This window comes from Trachurus japonicus, chromosome 11 (genome assembly GCF_045865225.1).
Source record: "Trachurus japonicus isolate A0001 chromosome 11, Traja_1.0".
NCBI classification, from domain to species: domain Eukaryota; kingdom Metazoa; phylum Chordata; class Actinopteri; order Carangiformes; family Carangidae; genus Trachurus; species Trachurus japonicus.
The window spans coordinates 22,116,029-22,140,694 of record NC_140917.1 but is presented as its reverse complement, the minus strand read 5'-3'; the positions used below and the strand labels follow the sequence as shown (position 1 = coordinate 22,140,694).

The 24,666-nt window shown below is 42.2% G+C and overlaps 1 protein-coding gene across 1 annotated transcript; it reads right to left on the bottom strand.

Annotated features, from left to right (window-relative positions):
• Positions 1-15,692: 15,692 nt before the first annotated feature.
• Positions 15,693-24,666, bottom strand: galnt12 (UDP-N-acetyl-alpha-D-galactosamine:polypeptide N-acetylgalactosaminyltransferase 12). Its single transcript, XM_085791836.1, has 10 exons — positions 24,167-24,666; positions 23,664-23,833; positions 23,154-23,343; positions 22,713-22,898; positions 22,458-22,575; positions 21,836-22,012; positions 18,928-19,059; positions 18,592-18,702; positions 17,233-17,388; positions 15,693-16,026 (listed from the first exon to the last, which is right to left on the bottom strand). Exons 1-10 carry the CDS (start codon positions 24,520-24,522, stop codon positions 15,874-15,876), a joined length of 1,749 nt encoding a protein of 582 aa, XP_085647962.1. The 5' UTR covers positions 24,523-24,666; the 3' UTR covers positions 15,693-15,873.

Sequence of the window (24,666 nt, the reverse complement as noted above, 5' to 3'; positions counted from 1 at the left end):
CTACAAATACAAGAAGAAATTCATTTAAACCATACACAATTGAGAGGTCGTTTTTAAAAGCAGACAGTTTTACTTGTCATTCTAGGGAAAACACAGGTGCGACTAACGATCGCTTTGTTTTAATCAAGATTTCCAGTGAGCCCTGACAGTGTGGCAGTGAGCCAACATGCACGCACTGGCAGGATTTTAATGCCAACATGTCAAAATGTCTTCAAGGGCAGATTTGTTTAACTAACAGGTGGTGGTGGTGGGGACCAATCAAGCCAGGTCTGTACAAACCCACTCAGCCCTCATTGGAGGTCTAATCAGTCAGGATAATTAAAGTCACCTGTGACATGGGTTACAGGACATGAGTGCAAGGGCATCAACATGACTGCAGTGAATACGCCTGTACCTCTCTGTTGCAAACTACCTGATGTGAAAAAGATGTTCAACTTTGTAAAGGTTTATGTAAGGTACAGTAGGCTACTGTAAATGGTTATGTTTGAGTAAGGTAGTACTGTAGTTGACTTGGAGATAAAATACCAAGCTTTTCACCATACAGAAACTTTTATCAATTTAAAAAAAAAGTTTTTTGGTGATGGTGGTGGTGATGTTTTCACGTGTGTTCATATATATAAAATTTAAACTGGCCTGCAACAATCAAACCAACATTCAAAACAAAATAGGCCACAGTAGCTACTGTACCTACTGTTATTGTAGCTTCGATTACAGTAAATATAGGATCTCTGCAGAAACAATAGCACTATGAATATGCTAATACACAAAAACATTAGCTTTTCTGAAAACATTTCCTCAGTCTTAAGCAAACTTTCATCTAAGTCTAACAAACTATTGAGTGAACAGCACAGAATAAAGAAGCGTTTTACCTTGTTAGCAGTGGTGGCCTAACTCTGTTGTTGTCCTTTACAATGATGGCCGCCACATGTAACGTAGCTACCGCCGCCTTCATGCCGCTGGTACACGCGACAACCTCACACGACACACCATGTTGTCGTCTTCACAAGAAACCATACCAACACACAAACAAGTTATTGCAGCTGCTTCCTGTGGTGAACAAGACGAGCAAGACTGAAAACATCTCAAGTGAAGGGAAAGCACTCTTGTGATACTGATACAATGTAGCCTACTGTAACGTAGTAGCCTATTAGGGACAGCCAAAAAAAAAAAAAAAAACTTAGTACAGGGACTGATGGCTCCATGACACGTCTTTGGAGTGTGAAGGTAATTTTCTGAAGTGGTGCAACTGTATTCAAGGGAGGCCTGTTTTTTTTTCTGTCCGGAGCTGGTCATTTCTGACGTGTCATGAACGCAGCATCACTTACATAGGACAGGATAGAAGAGGATGATGGGAAGTGAAAGGCATTGAAGCTCTACTTTTAACTATAACCTCTATGCTATTTTATGCATTTTGTTTTACCTTTATAGCCTATATTGTAGAAAATCGTGTATTTTAATTCATGCCATCACTGCAAAAGTGTCAACTGTAACGATATTAAAATAAAATAAAAACAAATAAAATTTTGGTAACACAGTAGGGCATTGTACAATCGGGATCTCCAGGCTCATGGTTGTGTGAGAATGGACAGATAATAGCTACACACAGCATATTTCTGAATTAAAGGATGTCCTGTGCCGTGCACCCCAGAAAGATAATCTTGGGCATGCTACATTTGTCCTGGTCAGAAGAGGTTATCATAGCCTTTCTTATTCCATTCTGAAATTAAATCAAGAATATGAGAAGAGACTGTGTAAAGTAGGCCACTGCCTTCAAAAGAGCTTCAGTTGCAGCTCTGCTGTGGGAGGACACTATTTTGATTACTGTCAAGTCCTAGTAATAGCAAGAACTATGTCTTACATAATCACACTTACAATGAATGTTTCCAACATCATCTACAGCATAACCACCTCATAGCAAGGGTGATTGTTTCAACAGCAATTCCACGTGCCTGCAGGATGAATATAATACGATTAAAGCAGAGAATAGCCTATAGAAGAATGTGTATGTAAAGCAAATGTAGATAGACAAATAGATATCGTCCACAAAAGAAGTGTACAGTCTACAGATTTGTCAGAAAACATTATGTATATCCTCACATGCATGTGACATGTGCAAAGATTTGTGTCTTGATATGAAAGAGGAAATGATCTCCATACTAGCAAAGAACATAGTCAGAAGATCCAGCATCCTTTTGATCTACGCGTGTAAGTAAAAAAAAAAAAAAGCCTCAAACAGGGGGGGGAAAAAAGTGCTGCATCTGAATCATATTTGGTGCATTCTTACCTAAACAACATTGGTAGAAATATTAAGATACCAAAATTTTAGTGGCATTAATAAGACAAAGCTAGCTGCTGTCTTAATATTGTTGTCTGAGATTGATTAAACACTCTTGACATGCAAATTTATGTGCATAATCTCAGACTGGGAAATCTGGTATCTATAAATATATATCTATTTCATAATCTGCACCCCACATAGTTTTCAGACATGCTTAAAGGTGAATGAACAACATGGAACAAATCTGTGGAATACAGCATAACCTCAGGTTTAGAGGTCCAGTCTAAAGTCGGAAGTGACAATATGTCAATGTGTCATCTCTGTTTTAGTGGTTGGATGTCAGATTGTCTGCTCGATAATTAGGGCCCGGGGTAGCAAGTGAGCAGGGTAAACGAGCTAGTAGGAAAGCTGGAGTCACGCTATCACACATTAGCCCAAAACTATTAATAAAAACTGTCACTCTAATTAGTGGGTATAAAAGAAGATACACAGAAAAGCAGGCACAAGTGTACTGGCTTACACTGACAAATATGCACGGAGGCACATCATCCACACACACACACACACACACACACACACAGCTTCTCAGACTCTCACACTCATCACATGCATGGTCATTCTTCCACACAAAATCTTAGTACAAACTTTCACTCAAAGCGATAATGCAGACACTTTCAGGGGAGTGAAAGGGAGATAGAGAAAAGGGCAGAGAGAGCAAATAGTTCAAAGGAGAAATGGAGGGGAAATTGGATAGAGAGATGAAGAATAAGCTGCACAAAAAAGAGGCGCAGAGAGAGAATCTCTAGGCATTTCTCTGGGTCAAGTTAATGACAGCCACTGATGCATGTGCATGTGCCGCCCCACAGTGTATGTGCTCAGAGATGGAAGGGGTGGACGGCAGCTTTGCAAGACCTCCCACTCCAACCCACCCCACCAGCATTAATTATACACAGCCTCTCTCCATCCACCAAGACCAAGAGGTGCCCGCTCTTAAGAGGTTAAAAGCCATTGGATAATTTATCTACGTGTGAGCTGATGGGACTCTCCATGAAAAGGATGGCTCCATGGGGTGCATGAAGAGCACTCGGGGATGTAGTTTCTATTTCTCTTCACCGGTGATTGTAATGGACACAGGAGACGCCCAGCCTCTCTGAGCCCCAACATGTGTATTGATCAGTGATTGCTTGTGGAATGCTGACGGCTTCATCCTCATGACTCAGCAACGTGAACTGTGCAGTGTAGTGTCAAGTTCACAAGCACTTGTGCAGAAATACTGCCCAGTCCCAGGAATCTTGTTGGTGTTTTCTCAAATCCAGGACAGTCCCTTCTGGAGAGGGACAACTTTCCCCTAAAGCCAGACCTCAGAGAGCTACACCCGTGAACTGTTATAAGATAGTGAATCGGATGCTGATATTTGATTCCACAGAGTATTTTCAGTTTGTATACTTGCCTGAGCTTTGTTCTTTTGCAGTGTTAGCTGTACAAGCACAAAAAAGTTCCTTTATCTGCCAGAAATCTCCATTTGATGCTCTATGGAGAGGCTAGGGTCAGGGCCAGCATGTTGCTGACACAAGTTAGAAGTATACAGAGGTGGTTAAGCAGGCGCCCCATGTATAGAGGCTACAGTCCTCGTTGCAGGCGGCCCCGGTTTGAATCCTGCATCGGGCAGCCCTTTCCTGCATGTCATTCCCCCTCTCTCTGCCTCCCCATTTCCTGTCTCTCTCAACTGTTCTTTCTAAAAATAAAAAATAAAAAGGCATGAAAAGCCAAAAAATACAATATAAAAGTATTTACTGTTCGCTTTTGGGGAAGAGGCGTTTCTGCGTATGTGCACATAATGACATGTCTGTCTCAGGCCATATGAATTACATAATGTGCAGTCATATTCCACTTTCAAATGTAGATGCTATAACTACAAACATGTTTAAATATAGAATACATGTAAAATATGTGTTCATGTACAGTCTCATTTGAAAAGGACAAAAATACAAACCGACAGACACATATGACAACATATGCACACACAACCTAGCACCTGGTCCTACATAGTGACACACAGACACACACATACAAACATTGATCTATATATAATTAAAAAGGATGAGTACACAGCTAAATACATGGTAAACTGTACATTCACATTCCTAGACACAGCATGGTATTGTCCATTATGCCAGTTCAATCATGATGTAACACAAACCATGAAATGAAAAATTCTAATATCATTTATGATTATAAAGCCCATTCACACAAATATACCAACCAATCCCACCCCCTCAAACAGTAATATTCACAAAAACCAGAACTGCGTGTTCAGTTTCATAATAGACCAACTGCTACTGCCTGAGTACATTATTCACAACAGTAAGGGAATATCCAAAAATATTTTTGCAGGCAAATAGCTTAACAAATGAAAGCCATGAAAGATAGATGAGGAAGTCAGTGCTTCATTCATATTTGATAGCTGGGCTTAAGATGCATTACCCAGCCAACACAACAAGCCATAAGCTGACAGTCCCAGAAATAATGAGCTTGAAGGAGCATCTGTGATGGCAGAGGTGTGCGCGTGTGTGTATGTGTGAATAGATTATGCTGGACAGTGGCTTAGAAATGCTGTGTTACAGTCTGACAGGCGGGCAGCTGTTGTCTCCTCTGCCTTTTCCTCTGCTGTGGTACAACGGTTCAACAAAATACAGGAAAGAGGTTCAACATGAAAGACAACTGACTCATACCTATATATTTATTTATATATAGGTATGAGTCAGTTGTGCAAGATGTGTGTACCCAAGTACACACCTGTTGAGCAGACGGTATCTGTCTCCTGTGTGTGTGTGTGTGTGTGTGTGTGTGTGTGTGTGTGTGTGTGTGTGTGTGTGTGTGTGTGGCCCCGGGTGCCCATTAAGGCCCCCTCTAGTCTGCCAGTCAGCCAAGCATCAGATCAGCTGATGTGGCTGGATCGATAAGCAGGCAGGCAGACTCTCTTCATTAGGAGTCCCTGGGGCCAGGCCACCTGCCACTCACTCACCAGCTCCGCTCTGGCAAGAGCTCCATTGTGTGCCTCTGGCTGCCTCCTTTCAATAGATTTTGTGTCTCTGTGTCTTCTCTCGCATCCTTTTGTGTGTTTTCTTCATGAAAGTGTGTCAGTAGAGAGAGAAAACTACATACTACCTGCCACCATGCTGACACCCATCACAAGTAGTATTCTGGCCTCCAATGGAAGATATGCAGCAAACACCAGGGATGGATATGATAAGGTACACCAACGCTTTGAAGGAACACGGACACTGCAACATAACCGTGTAGAAATCAGGAGGCATAAAGCAACAATGAAGTGAAAGTAGAGAATGAGAAAAAAGAATAAAACAGAAAGACAGCAGGCGGTGAAGTAATTGCGAAAGCCTGCACAGGCAAGGCAAGGCAAGGCAATTTTATTTGTATAGCCCATTTTTACAAGCAGTTTCTCTCAAAGGGCTTTACACAGAATCATAACATTCTCTGCCCTTAGACCCTCACATCGACTGAGGGAAAACTCCCAAGAAAACCTTTAACGGGGAAAAAATTGGAGAAACCTCAGGGTGAGCAACAGAGGAGGGATCCCTCACCCAGGACGGGCAGACGTGCAGTAGATGTTGTGTACAGACAAGAAAACGGTTTACAACACAGGATATGGAAAAACAACATAGAATATGAGAAAAACATGGAAATGGAATCAGTTAGTTAACAAGAGCTGATGAAGGCAGCACAGGTAGTGAGCAGGTCAGACCACTGAAGGGAACTGTGGAGGACATGAAAGGAACTGTGAGTTCTTGTGTCTTTCTACATCAGTGATTCGTGAGCAAAGTCCACTTGCTTGTACAATACAATACAATTCTGTGAAAAAAAAATAGATGAGAAACTTTTTACCATTATAAAACTAGACTAACTGCTCAAACACATGGTGGGCAAAAGGAGGAAGAATTTATTGTGAAGTATCATTATGTTGTTTGATTCAACATTACTGAAATAAACCAATTCTGCCTCTGTAAAGTGGATTGTTCCTGCAAAGCATCACAAAGAAATTCAATCAAAATGTATTCATACAGTATGTGTGAAAAAAATCTAAATGTTTAAGACTAATCATAATTTTGAGTAGTTAATCAAAGAGCTGCTGTGGAAAGCAGTTTGGAAGTAACCTAGCCAACCGTGCTGGCACACTCAGCTTCCCCCCCTTCAACATTGCACAAAGGTCTAATAGCTGTGGCACTTGAGCTTGATGAAAGCCGGGCGATGAAAGCAGAGTTAGGCAGTGAGAGGAGTTGGCCCTGCTCGCTGCCACTCCTCCACATGTCTGCGGGCTCATTATCAGCAAGCGGGCTCAATGAGTACAATCCTACATGCACCATTTCCATACCACTACCCGCTGAGCATTACTCACCTGTCACTTTGGTGTACTATTACTCAAAGAACTGGGCCTTTATACAGAGCAGTGTGAGCACTTGTCGTTTAGCTTTCCGAGGTGAAAAGACAGCTTTCATTGGTAATTTGAAAGGGGAGGGAGGGGGAGGGGGGGGGCATGTTGCAGTGTTTTGAGTTTCTTTTTGTTTGTCATATCAGTGTAGAAGTGCAAGAGCATCTAAAACAGCTGTAAGTACAACTTGTGTTTTATAACATATCATTATGCAACACTTTTCATCAAGCCTGTAAAATAGATGTCTGATAGAGAACAGATGTCTGCAGAAACAGCATTTACATGAGGCATTTGTGGCTTATTATAATGATCGGTACATTATGGTATTTTCCTGTGTACAATGACACTTTGTGTATGGATATAAACTGTATGCCACCTTATGTGACTTATGTACAGCAGGTACACAGCATGAGCTCCAAGCCTGGCCCCAAGTGATTTGAGAGCCCACACTCCACAGAAGGGCCCCAGGGGCAGGAAGCCTGAATCTCAGCGCCCGGCTCCATCCAGCAGGGGTAAGGGAGGTTAGCAACCACAAGCAATTAGCGCATCATCTGACAGTGTGAGTCTACTACTTCTTGTCTCTCTGCTGAGAGATTTCCGGAGCCCTGCGATGTTGAGCCTTATCGATCGGCACGCTGGAAAGGTCAGTGACTTGGCTCAGTGCCCCCCCCCCCCCTCATCTCCCTCACCTCATCCCTCTGCTCTGGCATTTCACTGGAAATGCTGCACCTGCAATGAGCTGCTACCCAACCAGGCTGGCATCATGTGCCAGAGGAGAGGAGGCATATAAACACAGGACTACTCTGCTGCTTATGTAAGGAAATATGAACTTTATTTACTGTATTTAGTGTACTTTAATCTTACTTCAAACTGCTTAATGTTTATCTTTTATTGAGTTCAAAACCAAATTGTTTTCTTGCAGAGAAGTAGATGATTCTCCTGATGTATGTTGAATACACAGGCCTAAAGCTGGTTTAGCTTAGATAGAAATACAAACAGGCGGAACAGCTAGCTTGGCTGTGTCATGTCATGTGCACTCTTAATTTGTAGCACAAAATGAAACAAACAAATTGAAAGCATGTTAATTAGAGAGCTTCAGAGGTGTTGAAAAGTTGATTTTTTTTTTTAGCTGACCATCTTTGTAACCAATTTTCATGCTAAACTAAGCTTACTTGCTGCTGGCTATAGCGTCATATTAACAGAACTATTTCTTTAGGAAGTAAAACTACTGTTTAAAAAAAAAAGTTGGAGGACAATCACACTGACAGACATCCACTGATGAATATGATTTATCAACTCTGACTAAGGCATCAGCTTAATGACTTAGATGATTAATACCATGTGCATGCTGCATCAATCTAAGTTACATTTCCATTGCCAGGGCAGTTGGTTGTCTATCTGACCAAGCACATCATCATCACATCAGTAATGAATTATGCAAAGGCAGAGATAGTCTTTTTTTTCTAACTCTAAGTACTGCCTCTCTCTTAAAAGAACATTAGCCAGTTCTCAGATGCTTGAGCTTGGAGCTTGACTGCTTCCTGCTACTCACCCCCCCCAGTTTCTTATCCACTGCCTCTGCACCGACAAATAATATTAATACACTACAGTCATTAATTTTCTGGCAGGAAAATTATGTTTTAAAAAGTGTTTTCATTCAGAATAAGCGTGGAGCTTGGGAACGCTACATCTCAAGCACACTGGAGAGTAAAATAAAGTAAAACACACTTCTTAGACCGGTGTGCTGGGTTGTATTAGGTACACAAACACTCATGCATGCGTATGTGTGTATCTTGTACATGTGGAAAACCCTCACAATTAACTTAAGCACTGACACTGCCTCTGCAAAGTGATGAGGCATTTAATTCACACATGACTACACACAGACAGCAAGGGATCTGTTCATTTGACCTGCATCGCTACACCCCTTTAGTGAGAAAAAAAAGCCCCTCAAGAGAAGGCAGAATTTAATTTAATCATACACTATGAAAAGCAGTGTCCATGTCTTTAGCACTCTAAATCTGGGGCACGTCAAGGTGTTAAGACTTATTTTACCTCCAGGGAGAATGATGAGAAAACAGCATCAGGCAGCGAGATCTCACTCACTCTCCAATGTGTCTAAAACAACACCTGCAACTGAATCCTCTCATCAAGCGTATGTTAATATTTTCTCTAGTGTATCTCATCCCTATAGTAGTAGTGAGTACAACACACAGGAAACTGAAGCTCAGTTGATGTGGCACAGTTTGTGGTCAGAGCATGTCACAGAAACATGGCTCACTGTTTAATTTAGTCTAATTTGTAAACTGATACTTTTCAAGTTTCACCATTCACACCCTGAAACTCTAAAACAGCTCCAGGCCACTATGTAAATCCGGATAGAAAATAAGTGTTTGAAGGGATTAATAACATCTCTAAACCTGAGGTACACATGACTGAACTGAACGAAAGCCGATTGAATGTCTAAAAACACAGTGAGTGAGGAGAAATAAATCAACCACGTCTCATTCTGTCCAAAGGAAATATATACAGTATATTTCCCTAAGGGGGGGAGAGACAGTCCATTTGGCAAGCAATCAAGTAATCTGATGAAGTGAAATGAATGGGAGCAGGGTGGAATGGTTAATCGCCTGTGGAAGCATTTTTATCTCGTAGGAACACATTAAAGAGGTATTCTGTCAATGTAGGCTACACTGGGGGAGGCTGTGAAAAATCACAGTCTGCCGGGGTGTGAATCAATGTGACTCTGGTGTTCTCTTTAGCAGAATACATAATTTCTGCCAAATATGATTTGCTCTCTGAGAGGATTCAACATCGCATCCGACAGGAGGAGCGGAAAAAAATAAAAAAAGAGGATGTGAGTTAGAAAACTCACTGGAGAAACATCAGAGTCTGAGGAGTCAAAACTTCAACATATAGAAAAATGCGGTAAAGAATAAGACAATATATAGTCCAAACTGTTGTCTCCATCCATGGCTTTTCAACACATACTCATATTTCCAGGCTCTGCCATGTCCATTCGCTGTGGAAGAGAAAAAGGGCGACAGACTCCAGTTTTTAGCAGACAAGTGTGATATGTGCTGTGACTCCTTCTCCTCTCTCTCACCATGTAAAGGCTTCTGATAATTAATTACATCAGCAGTGTCACTATAAATACCACTTGAGATTCGCGTTCTGCCATTCTGATGTATTACAAGAGCAAAGATGGTCACACGGTCTTAAAATGCTGTTCACAACCCGGTCATTTTAAGGAAAACGTGCTATACTTGCAATTTAAATATGCCCAGGACATACTAGGTTTGTTTCAAGTTTGGAAAAATTAGGAACATGAAAGAAAAGGTTTTAATTACCCATCTGTAATGGAGCAGCCATGTTCAGAATCATCTATGTAACAGTTCTGAGCAAGTGAAAAGTGACTCATTATCAAGGACTAGTCCATTAATGTCATTAACAAAGCTGTGGTCCACTAATTTACAGCTATACTCTCAAAGCTGTGGCGGTAATTGAAAATCGTGAGATATTATCCACAATCACCTTCATAATCAAAGTCAAAGATTCTCATTGACTTGTTTTAATGATTCACACTTATGTTGAAACTGCTCAGGGTGATGGTGATGGGATCTGAGGATCTCTGAATGAAGAGAAGATGAAAAAGTTGCCAAATTATCCGTCACCTCCACCAGTGCAGCCGTTCATAGCCGAGCGTGCATTTCGTATTCAGCAGAATTCAAAGTTTCTCGTGATCTGTCAGGGTCTCGGCTGGATCGTATTTTTGGAAAAGACACGCCTTCTTACATTGTTTCTCGAGTGAGATCCTAGGGAGGTCCAACTCTTCTGAAAAAAAGAGACACAGGGGGTAACTCAAGGCAAATAAGCAACAAGCAATCTGCCTTTGATGCTGCATTGGTTGGTTTCACAGAAATGGATTAGATGAGCTTGATCCTGCACTGAAGGAGGCTTTCAGCTGAAACAGGCTTTCAGTCGAAGCACGTCTGGGAAACTGGTCCCTGAAGTATTTGGAGAAATTCTGAGTACCTCATTTACAACAGATAAATCTCCACATACTCACTGAGCTCCAGTGTGACTGTGATGTTTATATCCGACATTGATGTTTTACAAACGCATATTTTGGGGGGGGATGAGAAATACCTTTAATTCATGTTTTTCATATCTTAAAAATTAACTGTCAATTTTTCATGAAAAGTTGGCAAGGTTAATTGCTGTTAAAGTTGGTCTTTGCCTCTTTGAAAAACTGATTTCCATTAAAGTGGGTATAGCTCTGCCAAATGGAGAGGGCACACATGATGCGGTGAATAAAAACCACAATACTGCTCAGACGTAGCTGATGAACTGTAGAATAGTCGGTTATGGTTTTCTAAACGAATTTGCCGACTGAGAGGCTCCATGAAAGCCTTGCTGCTTTCTTCACTGCATGACCCACCTCATCAGATGCGAGGCAGTGGCAGCGCATAAGAAATGTTATGCTATCTCTGTATCTAGGCCTCACATGTTTGCTGCACCGTCTGGAGGCCCTCCTGAAAGTGAAAGTGTGTCATCTAATGTATGCAGCCAGCAGCCACTGCTCCTGAGCTGTTCTGGGTATTGGGGATTACATAAACTAAACCATCATGGAGTGTAGAGATGGCCTCCTGTGTGTGTGTGTGTGTGTGTGTGTGTGTGTGTGTGTGTGTGTGTGTGTGTGTGTGTGTGTGTGTGTGTGTGTGTGTGTGTGTGTGTGTGTGTGCTCCTCCTCCTATGGTTCCTCTCACTCCCTGACAACTGAAGCATCTCCAAAGACTTGCACCACGGGGAGTCTTGTTTTGCATTATCATTAAAGACACATATAGGGTGTGGGAGACTGTGGTGCTGTGAGAATTAAAAAAAAAAAAAAAACTAGGTCTACGTCGAATTCAGGCTCCAACAAAATACAGAGCTTGCTGAAATTTGCGGATGTTTTATAGCAGCGATTTCGTACTGCATACTTCACAGAGATGCACCCAAAAGATTAGGATGAGGCAGTTCTGGAGACGGCAGCATCACAGCCCTCTGCAGCAGGGCTCCTCATTTTCCTAGGAAGCAGCCGAGTGTTGTCTGTGCAGCGTTTGTCAGAAATGTGAAGATTTCTGGCAAGTTTTCCATCAGAGCATGTCATCCTCGTACGGGACAGAAACCAGCTCGTCTTATACGGAGCCTTCACCGAGGCATAAATATTCCCTGCTATTATTTCCTGCAGAGTGGTGCACTTAAATTGAAAGATAACACTTGAATGTCATTTTTACCTTGTCTAATTCTTTAGCGTTTTGCAGTGTTGATGTAAGGATGTGGCGCATCAGTCGCCGTGGTCCACACACACACACACACACACACACAAACACACACTGCATGTACTAGGAGACAAACAGCAGAGCATCATCAATGAGTAATTGAGAGAGACTGCAGGGCACAGCATCAACACCAGGGGAAACGGAGTGACTTGGCGCAGGCGCCGCATTTCTCCATCGCGCTCAGCAGCTGGTGATCAAACCAATCAGATATGGTTGGAAAATCTCTTCTCTTTCTTCTCTCATTACCCTCTGAGCATCTTGATTCACGTCTCCATCACAGCTAAATGTGGATGATAGCCTGTTTTACTCTGCGTTGGATGTGGATGAGTCACAGTCTTATGGATAAACAATGGCATACAGTGAGATCAAAAGAATTTTTAGTCACATATTTTTTTCTCTCCACAAGTGTTTCCAGTGCTGATGCACAATTTAAAGACACAAAAGTGAACATTTAAAAAACAAAAAAGGCATAATGATGAGCAAGAACAGGCATTAATATCAAACATTACTTGTTTTTACTTTTTGTCAACAATTAAATAAGCACACCAACATCAGATTTGGTCCATTTATTGGATCCAACAAATACAAAAATAACATTAATTGCATCCTTCACTTTCCTAAAAACAATATAAGGCCACTGGAGTTTTTAACAGCATTAACTCACCCGGACACAGTGTTGAATTCCAGCATTATCATTTGTGCACGTTTACCACTTAAATAATTAAAATGTCTCCACTGGGAGTTGTTTAGCATTATAAACAGAAGATGTGCACACTGGTGTGAGAACAGCAGTGCCTGGTCCATTAGGGTTGGAGCGACAGTGCAATCAGCCACTTTACAGGTTCAAGTTCTCCAACAGATTCCTGGAATATCACCGCCGTTTACGACAAAGGTTTGGTTGATATAAAAAGCCCTATATGACCCGCCAAGGAGATGTGACCCCGACGGGCGAATATCAATTTTATTGCAGCTGTGTGTAGAATATCAAATTAGCATACAATATCAGGCCAGCGTATGTAGGACATGCCTGGAATAACAGATGGCCACACTGAACAATAAATTACCCTTTTTAATGACAGGAAGAATATTTATCCTGCGCTCACGGGCTAAAGACACAAACTGTGGAAAATGGGAAAGCTGTCACCTCTTAAGTGTTTGATACATAAAGCATGAGCACTGTGTTAAAAAAAAAAAAACCTTCACCTGTTCCTGGTGAAACTGATCTTTCATGGATGACACTATTAATTCACAAAAAGCTCAGCCCTCAGGAGTTTGGCAGGAAAGCCAGGGACCATGGGACAGAGTCTGGAAACTGTTTCAAACCTGTTATTGAGAAATTCTAGGGCATATGGTGCTCTGCTATTAGGACCAAAATCAAGCATTGTGACCATACACAATACCCTTAGACAGATGCTCTAACCCCCCCTTTGTGAAACTGACCATAATCTTCCAATTGGTCATTTGGTCCATTTGATTTATTACGAGCCATCGTCTCCATAATGGCAGCAAAAGCCCTGGTGGACTACTGGGAACTTTAACCCTGGGAATTACTCCATATTCCAGTCTGATTTTAACCTATTTGATGCCTTCGTCTGCACAGCTATCCCATGATACTCCTTTACACTGCTCTGCACGCTGCAATTAAACTGTAAATGTATGTTCAGAGTGGTAAGTAATGCACATCTTGCCCTGTCCCTTTAGGCTTGTACTAAGTGAGCTCATATGCACAGATGTTGCCGTGTTCCCGTCACCGCTGCACATCGCATTCATTATATTTGGCAACAGGGAGGGATTCTGATTCTACTCAAGTCCCAGCTGTGGTCCCGGCAAAATCTTTTTCCACCTCCCATTTATCTTATTGTGAGTATACATTCTGAATCAATAGCAAAAAATCTATTTTAGTCTGATCATCCCCTAACATCAATTCCGAACGGAGCTCCTTTGAGACTGATGGGCCAACGGCCTGTGAAGGTTAATGGTAAGGAAGAGGTCACAAATTGCTTCAGTCAGTCTCCTCCATTATCTGCTTCTGCTGTCAAAAACTGTACTCTTGATGATTTCCCTTCATAAATCAAACTTCAAGCACATGAGTATACAAGTGCTCGTCTTGCGAGGATTTTGGCTGGCATGAGTCCAAAAGATAAGTCCGCTGCTGCACACCTCTGACACAGAGAGGGAGAGGTGGTGATAACGAATTGGGAAAGGACCAGAAAATCAATCAGGAAGCCATCTGCCATCCCAGCACTCTGGAGACACCAACAACTGTCTACTCCTCTGCTGTGTTTTCTCCTTATTCCCCCTGCGTAGCCTGAGGGACCGCCACAGAAGTGACCACGGCTCCGAACAGAGGGATCTATAGTTGTCTAATTCTGACGGATGGAACCAGAGGCGGTGTGCACAAATCAGCACAGCCCACCAGAGTAATATGCATTCACTCTGGGGAATGCCTCCTGTGCTGGTGCATATTCTCAGCAGAGGTGCATACCTTCTCAAAGTGTGCAAACACTCCGTCAGAGCTTTAGCTACTGCTCTCTGTCTGTCTCACTGTGTTTCAGTTCGAGGGCATTATTTGGGATCCTAATAACATGAAAGACAATCTGAAAATAAAATTACAATCTTTTTTTTCATATATATCCAGCACTTTCCCTAAACAGACAAGTCCGATGAGGAGGGGACCCTTTCCCATTTACCAGCATTAAATTAATAAATTCCCACTTATTTATAACTGAAGTTGAGCTATGTCAGAGCTATGAAATATCACAGTAATTTAGTCTTGTCACCAAATACAACCTATAAATAAACATAGTTGACACCATATGAATTCAATCCATAAAATATGGCTCTGATTAACTGTTTTGAAGCTGCATAGGCAAGTACACTTAGTGCTACAGTATGGTTTTTTTTCTTCCTTTATAAAAATGACTACAAAAGCTGTCTAAATGACCCATGTCATTTTACCTCAGTGAGATCATGCATTTCGAAATTACCTCAGTAAAAAGCTGAACAGCATAAGACAGGAGTTTCTCATGTTATCAGTAGTTAGGTGATAAAGTTCAGGATTTGCTAGGGTACTTACCTAATGCCTGTGATTTAAGGCTTTTCTCTAAGCCGCCTGTATGTAAGAGTAGCAAGCACTCAAACTGTCTGAAAAAGGTTCCTAACAAAATACCTGAAGATTTGTCCCACTTTCTCTTGACAAATAGAAAGCACAGTGAAAAGAGGAAAAGTGCAGAGAGGTGCGTTGGCCCCCTCTACAGGAGAAGATGGAAATATCTCGTGGCTTTGAGGTGGCTGTAATTCCAGCCACCAGCTCGTAAGAGGCCACGCGTATGATGACAGAGGTATTAGGCAGTTGTTTTCATTCTGGTATATGCACACAAATTTCACCGTTTGTCCTTGTGCACATCAACCAAACGAGCTGAACTGATCTCACTAAGATTCCAGCAGCTGTGGAGTGCGTAAATGAAAAATAAGAAAAATGCCAGCATGTACAGAACTGCAAGTTATCTCAACAATCAACATTCCAGTCTCCCAGAATCAGCATCTGAATGAAAAAATCCCATACATATATAAAGTACATCAGAAAATCAGTGATTATCAGTACAGTCTCTCACTGATCCATTCAATCCAGCTGGCAGAAATGTGCATAGATTGAAGTTTGGAAGGGAATACAGCAACTTCCTCATGTGGGCTCCTTTCAGAGCAAGGCACACACATCCCAAAAAGGAAAAAAAAAAAAGAAGAAACAAATAGCAATTCAATCCACCACTATCCTTCCCCAGGATACTGGCCTGATTAAAAAAAAAAACTGACTTGCTCATAGTTCAAAGTTGATTCTGCTGCCCTCTCTCCTCAAAGAACCACTTCTGGTGGAGGCTGTCCGAGCAGGGCTGGAGTGAGGGGGCTGGTCTCCCATTGTCTGTCTTGTCCACCGCCTGGACGCATTTCTGGCTCATCACATGGAGCAAACTCCCGTCCTGCAAAGAGCCGGTTACGAGGACATGTTCTGTTACAACACTGAAACAGTTGCATGCTGGTTAAAGGTGCAATAATTCTGTTGCGTGTGCAGTAAGTCTACCACGTGTGCAAAACCACTGTGATACACATGAAACAGACTTGCCTTATATCATATTTAATATTTGGATTTTGAAGCCAATACAAGAAGCTTTTATTTGTAATATGTTTTAAATGTTACTAGAAGTGTAATGATGTGTGTGGGGAGTAATTGGTTTATTTCTTTTTCACAGGTTGTAGGTGAGTGTGTACGACTATGGGGCTATGTGAATGTTACACTTCTAAAAGAGTTCCATAAAGAATATTGTTGAATTAAACATACAATGACAATATGTGTTATTATTAAAAAACAACAACATTACAGTACTGATTTAAGTATAGCTGCTGCTCTGTATAGAGTGGGTATCATTTTTACCCACTGACTTATGATTGACACCATTTAAGAGCATCAAGGCTTAGTATTGCTGCTGGGAGATTCTGCACTGATTCATCTACTCATTCCGTTGCTCCACATTAATGTGTTTGTTTGCTTTACTTTCTCTTCTTCCTCTCTTTATGTTAAATTCACCACTCTTCTGCCTCTGGCCTCCTTCATACATCCATTCAGTCTTTCTTGGCCCCATTTACATTTAGATAGCATGGTTTAGCTACCGACACTGGGTATGGCATATCTACACTCAAACACATGCTAAACAACTCTCAGTATTGTGTAGTGAAGACCCAGTTTGCTGATGCTCTGTGATTTACAGTTTACAGTATACGGTAGTCAGCTGCTACACTGGTGCTCTACACCTGTGGAGAAGCTCAGCAGTGTGACTGACATGACTTGGACTGTGATATGACTCTTGTGGGGACCTTGTAATTCACTAATTCAGTGTCAGTCCAACAACAGCAAATAACTTTGACTTTGACTTTGACTTTAAAGATTCACATGTCAGTCATATGAATTTAAGAAATTAATCCAACTAACTTTGTTAAAACTGTGAGATTCTCAGAGGTTCTTTAGAAATCTAGAGGTACTACTTTGCGGATCGATGCCTCCACCATATGCGTTAGTTCACAGCTGCATCCTTGTTTATGCAGAGTCATAAAACCATTAACCATCGTGTGAAATCCTGGTGTGTGACGTCTTTATAATGGCTACAAATTGTTTTGTATGGACTCGTTACCTTTCGGAAGATAAACTTCTGATCTGCAGGCACGGATTGGTCTCGTTTTCTGCACAGCTGGACAGTCAGGTAAGTGCTGATGTTGTCACCCGCGATGCATCCTGCTGGATCCCTCGTGTTATAGCGGATCTCACCGTCCAAGGAGAATTCAAAGAACTGTGGGTGGAGATGACACAGTCGGCAAACCATTTCATGCAAATTGTGTTGTGTCAAATTAAAGCCTTTTTTAAAACAAAATTGTAAATTTCACTGTAAAACCTGATTTAATGTGCATCTCTTTTTGATCTTCCACATTGTCTTTGTATTTTAATTGTGTTGTTATTCTGCATTGTTTCTGTATTTTAATTATGTCGCTATTTTACTGTAAGCGTCTTTGAGCACCTGTAAAAGCGTGTTATAAATAAAATGTATTATTATTATAATATTTAAGTCATAATCGAATATGTATATGTATTTGTGCACATACATTTTATGTGTGACTCATGGGTAAAAGATAACCGGCAAATGGATACACTGTCCTGAAGGATCGTTTGTCTGTACACACAAGTTATGTGCGCCGCCTACAAATGAAAGTGTGGAGTAAGTGTGAACACTCTCATAGGGCAGACAGCTCAAGCACTGCAGAGGCCACTTCCTGCAGAGACGACATCAATGTGTGTCCACAGAGGGCTGCTGGAGTAACAAGGGTAAATTTCACAGCGTTTCCTGGTCTGCTGTCAACCACAGAGGATGTAGCTGATGTGGAATATATTCTCCCTTGTAACAACAGGGCCAACATATCATTTTTCAATCTGGGACAGGCACATCCAAACCACTATTCCCAAATTTGTGAAAGTACAGCAACTAACCCTTACTGTACCATGAAATAAGAGTATTGTGGCACTACAGTACTTTGAGGGAGCATGAGCAGTTATTTCTGACTATGATTACTGCTGTCTCAGCTAAATAGAAAATAGGGAGTCATGGAGGACATGTAAGGAGATGATTCATAAAAAATGTAAGAAGAACTGAGGAGTCTCAGTTTAGAGGAAAGATAAGGAGGAACAGAGGGATGATAAAAAAAAGGGGGAAGATAAATCAGAACAGGGCTAATGACTGGGCTGTGTGACTACAGGGACATCTGAAGAGCTGTTTCTAACTCTTGTAAACAAATATGTGCATCAGTGAAGGCACAGATCAGCAATAAACATAAAACATAAGGCTTTCTAAATCGACAACATCTGAGACTGATAAGAATATTCATATTTTACAATGTTTATATCAAGACATTTGTCAATTTAGAGGGAAAAAAACACACATAATTAAAAAAAACAAAAAAACAATGTATTACATGAAGCCTGAAAGAGTAAGGTCCAGTACCTGGTTCTGACCCATGCCGTGACAGGGGTAGACGGTGACTCTCTGGCCTGCCACGTGGTCGTCTGGAGGATTGTAGTCAAAGCAGTGGTTGATCATGCCTCGGTTTTTAAGCTGCAATGAGGAAAAAAAACTGCTATAAGCATTTATAGAGTAGAACTTACAGGAGCTCAAACAGCGCTGGGGAAACCACACTTTAACTATTTATATGCTTTTTCTGACAAGTCTCTGGTCTGAACTGCTCAGCTGGCTTAAACACAATCACATTGGTGATAATTGATAAATTCATACTCTTAATTTAAAGCCGACAATCAGCAATGCAGATGTGCTGCCTCTCACCATTCCAAACATGCCTGGCCGATCCTCTGGGACGTGAAGATCGGGGTAAATATTATCCAGATACCACCTGAAGCTCTTACAGCCCAGCTTCTCTCTAAGCATCCTCCGCTCTGTCACGTCTCCAAAGGCCTCCTAGAAACAAAGAGCACAAATGATAGTTCTGCCTCATGATTTCTGTACCATTCTGCCCTGATGCCCTCAGATCCACAACAATACCAGGAAGGACAGAATTGCTGTAAAATGGAAATGACATTATGTTAAGTATCAGTCGATGATGGTATCTCATAATCAAAGGGAGACCTTCATGTTCATAGACTCATATAGCTGCTGTTTCAGAGGACGTGTTCATAGCATAGCTCTGTGCTGAATTGGCGTACAATAGCACCATCTATAGTTGTTCCATAGGCCTACATATTTCCGAGACATTGCAACTAACGACCACCTCCGACAGAACTTCCTACCACTAAATCATTCCTAGTCAAACAAGAGTGAGAGCGTCGACCTTTTTATTACGAGTGTGTTTGCATGTGTGCTTATGTAAATACCTACACAAATAGTTCCTCGCATATGTGCCACAGTGATCAGGAAACAAGTGAGATGCAGTAAGGGGAAGAAGACGGCCTCCACTTTGATCTGCTCAAGCACATATGCTCAGCACACCTTCTGCAGCGCTGCAGGACGATGATGGATGACGGTGGTTTGCCCGAGCACAGCTCTAATTGGCCCCTCATCAATTTATTGGGTCAAGAGCGGGATTCCCAAAGGAGACAATCTGTTGTCGGTGGGAGGGAAGTGTATGGACCAGCAAAATTAAGGACCACTACAGGTGCCACTTAAATATAAAACAAGAGTGACAAGGAGCCCAATGACAATCCAATATACTATATGGACCAGGGAGGAGTCACTGAAAAACATTAATGGAACAAGTTGAGGTCAATGTAATGTACACGAGGGGCCAGAGAGGGGTCGATTAGAGGATAAAGAGGATAGTGGGTAAAACAACAGAAATGTGCTTATAGATTTTCCCAACTTTATCCTTTTAGTAATATATTCTATTTAGATTTCACACCGATTGACTACTTATTAGCATAGGGCTGTAAACATAATTTATGTGAAGTGAAGGGCGACATTAATACCGGCATCTTGCAACCCCTAATATACTGCTTTCTGCTCTGTGGAGGGATTGGAATTTTTTTTTTTTTTAATTTAAGGAGGACAATGCACATTAATGAACATAATAAAATGTAAAGGTGCCAGTGTTAGCCAACAGCTAGTTTCCGACTGTAAATGTAATGCCCCACCTAACTGAAGAGACATAATACAATCAGGTATAAATATATGTATTAGACTGACTCAAGTTTTCTAGATTGTGGGCTTGGAAGCAATGCAGAATTCAAGGTGGAGGCATCTGGCAAAACCAATCCTCAAGCAATACATACACACATATACACTGCCCGTCCAAAAAGGAAGTCACCACATAACTTAAAGATTTAACTGAGCTAATAGGTAAGAGCCTCCCATTGGATAATTACTGCATGGATGATTATGTTTCAGCTGGCAACAACTTATTTAACCCTGACTGATGCAGTCTCAAACAACCATGTCGAAAACACATCCTGTGGCCATGGAAAAGATGTGGATCTGTTTCAGAAGGGTCAAATTATTGACATGCATCAAGCAAATAAAACATCTAAGGAGAGTGCTGAGACTACTAAAATTGGGTTAAGAACTGTCCAACGCAATATTAAAAACTGGAAGGAGAGTGGGGAACCATCATCTTTAAGCAATCTTTGAAAAATGAACGCAACTCTGGACGGAAATAAATGTTGTTGTGACATTGCAGAAGCTTATTGAAACGACACCACAGCAAATGCGTGGCGTAATCAAAGCTAAAGGCGGTCCAACGAAATATTAGGGTGTGTGACTTTTTTGGGGGGCGGGCAGTGTATTACATATTTATGGTCTGGCCCACAGGTAGAACGTAAATGGATGTTGGTTGGTTACTTGTGCAAGAGATTCAGCAGGGAATTTGCAAAAGTATTGTAACAAATTTAGTGTTCAGATTTACAACAGACATTAATAATAACATCCTCATGAAGTTCTACAAATTCTGCATTTATGTATCTGAAAACTCCTGAAGGAAATGAAATGGGGGAGGTGGGTCACAGAATAATAGGAACTGAATCCCACTTGTTAAAGCATGCTACAAAATGTCGAGAGCTTTTTTGTTTATGTTGACGTGTCTGTTCATACCAAGCAGTGCCAATAAGCAGGCTTCGGTGTATTGGGTTTATCATGCCACAGGTTTGAAAGGATACCTCCTCTCAGAGAGATGAACGCCACCTGATCTGTGTTTAGAAGAGCTTCTCCTCTTAACTACACTGTCACACACTGACCCACCTCCTCCTACGCATGCACACATACAAAGGCAGGGCACCCCATGGGTTCAGCGCTGCTCTCACCCTGTCAAGGACAGGTTGGTGACACCCGTTGGCACAGAGTGACATGGAAAGGTGGTAATCACACACCGGAACGCCCTGACACCCCTGTCACCTTGGGTGTCCACCGCTCATGTATCCCAAGTGTCACTTAATCAGGGGAGCTATTTCACCACAGCGGGAGTGCAGTGTGTGTGTGTGTGTGTGTGTGTGTGTGTGTGTGTGTGTGTGAGAGAAAGGAGTGCATGTAATTTTAAGCGTACGTGTGGGACTGAGAGTGTGTCACTGGTGAAATCAAGTCATTAATCAATCAGACAGAGCTGTGATGAGTGCAGCTACAGAAAATACACTGCCGTCACAAAGCTACACAAAGAAAACAAGCCATTCAGTTATTAAATACGCCAGATTGCTCGAAGATTAGTTCTGTGTTTCAGTACAACTAAACACATACACGACAACAACAGACTCACCAGTCGGGCGTGGGGGCTTCGATGGTAGTAAACCTCCTTGAATTCATCCAGCCAAACCTCAGCAGCTCTCACACTGTTTGCCAGAGCTTTGCTCCGCGAGTAAGGGGCCCTTTTAGGGAACACATGGCCCACATGGGAGCATGGGTGGATCTCCAGGCTGCCCCCACACTGCCAAATCTACGAAACATCAACATCACCACAAGGATTTGGTTAGTGTCTCAGCCATGATTTAATCAGTCAATCAGACAACACAAAGCACAGCCTTGTTGTTGAAGAGCTTGGAGAAAAAAAAACCTGTTTTAGTTCCCTCCCCTGAGTGTAGAATTTCTTCTTCTGCAATTAAAATATCAGGCCTGTTTCCACAGGCTGTTAAGTTATAATTATTTCAGGGTGGTTTTGACAGTCTCATAATAATTCAAGTCTTGATAAATGTAATCCAGATAGGACTGCCTCTTTAATGCCTTGTGTTTTGTATTGTGGCTTGGCGACAACATTTCTCCATATGTCAAGTCAGTGTGGAGAGTGTGTTTACATTATCCTTTGTTACCATAGTTTGCACTATGGTGTCAAACACGTGTACTCTATGTACATAAACAAACACACAGAGATAATAGTTTCTTACCCTGAAGGAGAACTCCAGGTTCTCTCCTCCCCACACCTCCATCCCTGTGTCATACGTTCCCAAATAATGGAAGTAGTTCTTGCCCACTGCAAACAGACCTCCTGCCATGGTAGGAGACCTAAGGAGGAAACAGTTCAGACAATAATTTACCTCCATCTGATAAATTCTAACTAATCTGGATTAATGAGTGAGTGATCTATCGGTGACAGAGTCTTTCCTGGTGATTCTGTGAAGTTATCCATAAGTGATGCACACCTGATGACATCGGTGGGCGAATGGCGGCGTTTCTGCTCATGCTCTGGGACGGTGTGCCAGGTGAAGACCAAACGCCAATCGAACCCCCCAATCTGAGGTTCACTGGGGTTGCCTAAATACTGGAAGGTGTTCCAGTCAATCACATCAATGACAGGACACACCACAGCCGTTGGTTCCTCTTTGATTCTTGTAGTGAAAAGGAAACAAACAAAAAAAAAGCTGCTGACACAGGCAGGCCACGCTATATAACAAGAATGTGTCCGTAACAACAAGTTACCAAGCAACCAAGTCAGTCATATTAAAGCACTCACATACAGTAATTAGCACGTCACTCATCGACATTCAAACTGAGACATACAACCTGTCTAACCACAAGGCCATGGTTTGACAGCATTCCTAAAAAAAGTATACTGCCGAAATTCTGCCTGAAGGTTTCCTCACCTGTGGAGCAGGGGCTCTAACCAGCCCTCGTGACACTCGCAGTGGCAGTCCAGGAAGGTGAGCACATCCCCCGTGGAAATGGAAGCCCCTAGTAACCGGGCCCGCACCAACCCCTCTCTCTTGGTGGCCCGAATCAGACGCACCTTCCTCAATCCTGAGATGTACTTTTCCAACGGGTCCTTCAGATGATCTTCAAGAAATTAAACAAATAAACTAAAATAAGGCATCTTAAATAAAAACATGTTACTTCTCTGACTGTGTGTGTGTCCAAAATATATTTTCCAAGGCACGTCTTAATGTTTACACAACTTTGTGTATCTGCTTGGCTTTTCTAATGTCAGTCTGCCACTCTCTCTGCCACCTGTTCCTGCCACCTATCTGGATGTCTCTTTGTGTGTTTCTCTGACAACTTCTCTGTCCTTTGTGACTGTCAGTCTGCCAGCCTGCCTGTCCACATGTCGCTCCCCCTGTCCATCCCGACCGTCTGTCTCAGTCTCCCTGTGCTTGTACCTCTATCGCTGTAGTCGTCCACCAGCACAACCTCTTTCAGCAGGATGTCGGGGGACGTCTCCAGCACACTGTGGACCGTCCTCAGCAGGGTGGACCAGGCCTCGTTGTAGAAGGCGATCACCACAGAGGTTGTGGGCAAGGTTTTGTAATTGTATTTCAGCTCTCTGCAACTACAAAGGACAATTGAACTGTTAGGTGACAGAACAAGTTAGTGGAGGTGTGACAGACAGGATGCTCCATACTGAACATACTGGAAAGGGCAGCAAGCTTAAAAGTAAATAGGCTACCACTGGATAATGACACTCAGTGGCTAATAAAACATTTCCATTTACAGTAAGCAACAGCCACTACTCCACCCCATCAGCAAATAACTCTTTGCAACTTAGAAACATGTCTCAAAAGCAATTACTGAGTTGTCCTTTTCACTCTGCTGTGAGATCCACACTGTGACACACTTATCTTAACTTTACTTCAGGGTAATCATGGTGTTTCCAGTAACTTACAGCGGGTTCCATCTCTCCGGCAGCCTGCGGTGTAGCGATATTTTATCACTGACATAAGTGTTAATCTGATTCTTATTGAGGCTTTCCTCCTCTTTTCTTTTCTCCTCTCCGTCCAGATTCAGTTTGACAGCTTTCCCCATCTCGCCCAGGGAATTTAAATTCAGGGGGGGCTTCTCGTACACGGGCTTCTTAAGATCTTCATTTCCCACCTCTTCTTCCACTGCGGGGGCCTCTCGTCGATTTGTCGCGTTCACGTCCCCGGAGCTGTGTCGGAAAAATATCAGATACCCGAGGAGAGTGGCACCAAAGAGGAAGAAATACAGCTTGAGTCGACTCCTTCTTCCGCAGGGTGCCATCGTGTCGCTCCCTTCCTCGGTGCACAGCCGTGTGGAGGTTTCATGCCCCGCAGGGCAGCACTCCGTTAGCTGAGGTGACGCCTTCACTCACAGCAGCCTTATCACGCTTCCGTGTAACGACTTGAAGTTTATCCCGCATATTTT

Excerpts from the sequence above, each read along its gene's own strand:
- galnt12 (XM_085791836.1), bottom strand. The coding sequence starts at position 24,522 with ATGGCACCCTGCGGAAGAAGGAGTCGACTCAAGCTGTATTTCTTCCTC. Across the intron at positions 22,576-22,712 it reads TCGCCCACCGATGTCATCAG|GTCTCCTACCATGGCAGGAG; the intron begins GTGTGCATCACT and ends TTTCCTCCTTAG. Across the intron at positions 18,703-18,927 it reads GGCCAGGCATGTTTGGAATG|CTTAAAAACCGAGGCATGAT; the intron begins GTGAGAGGCAGC and ends TCCTCATTGCAG.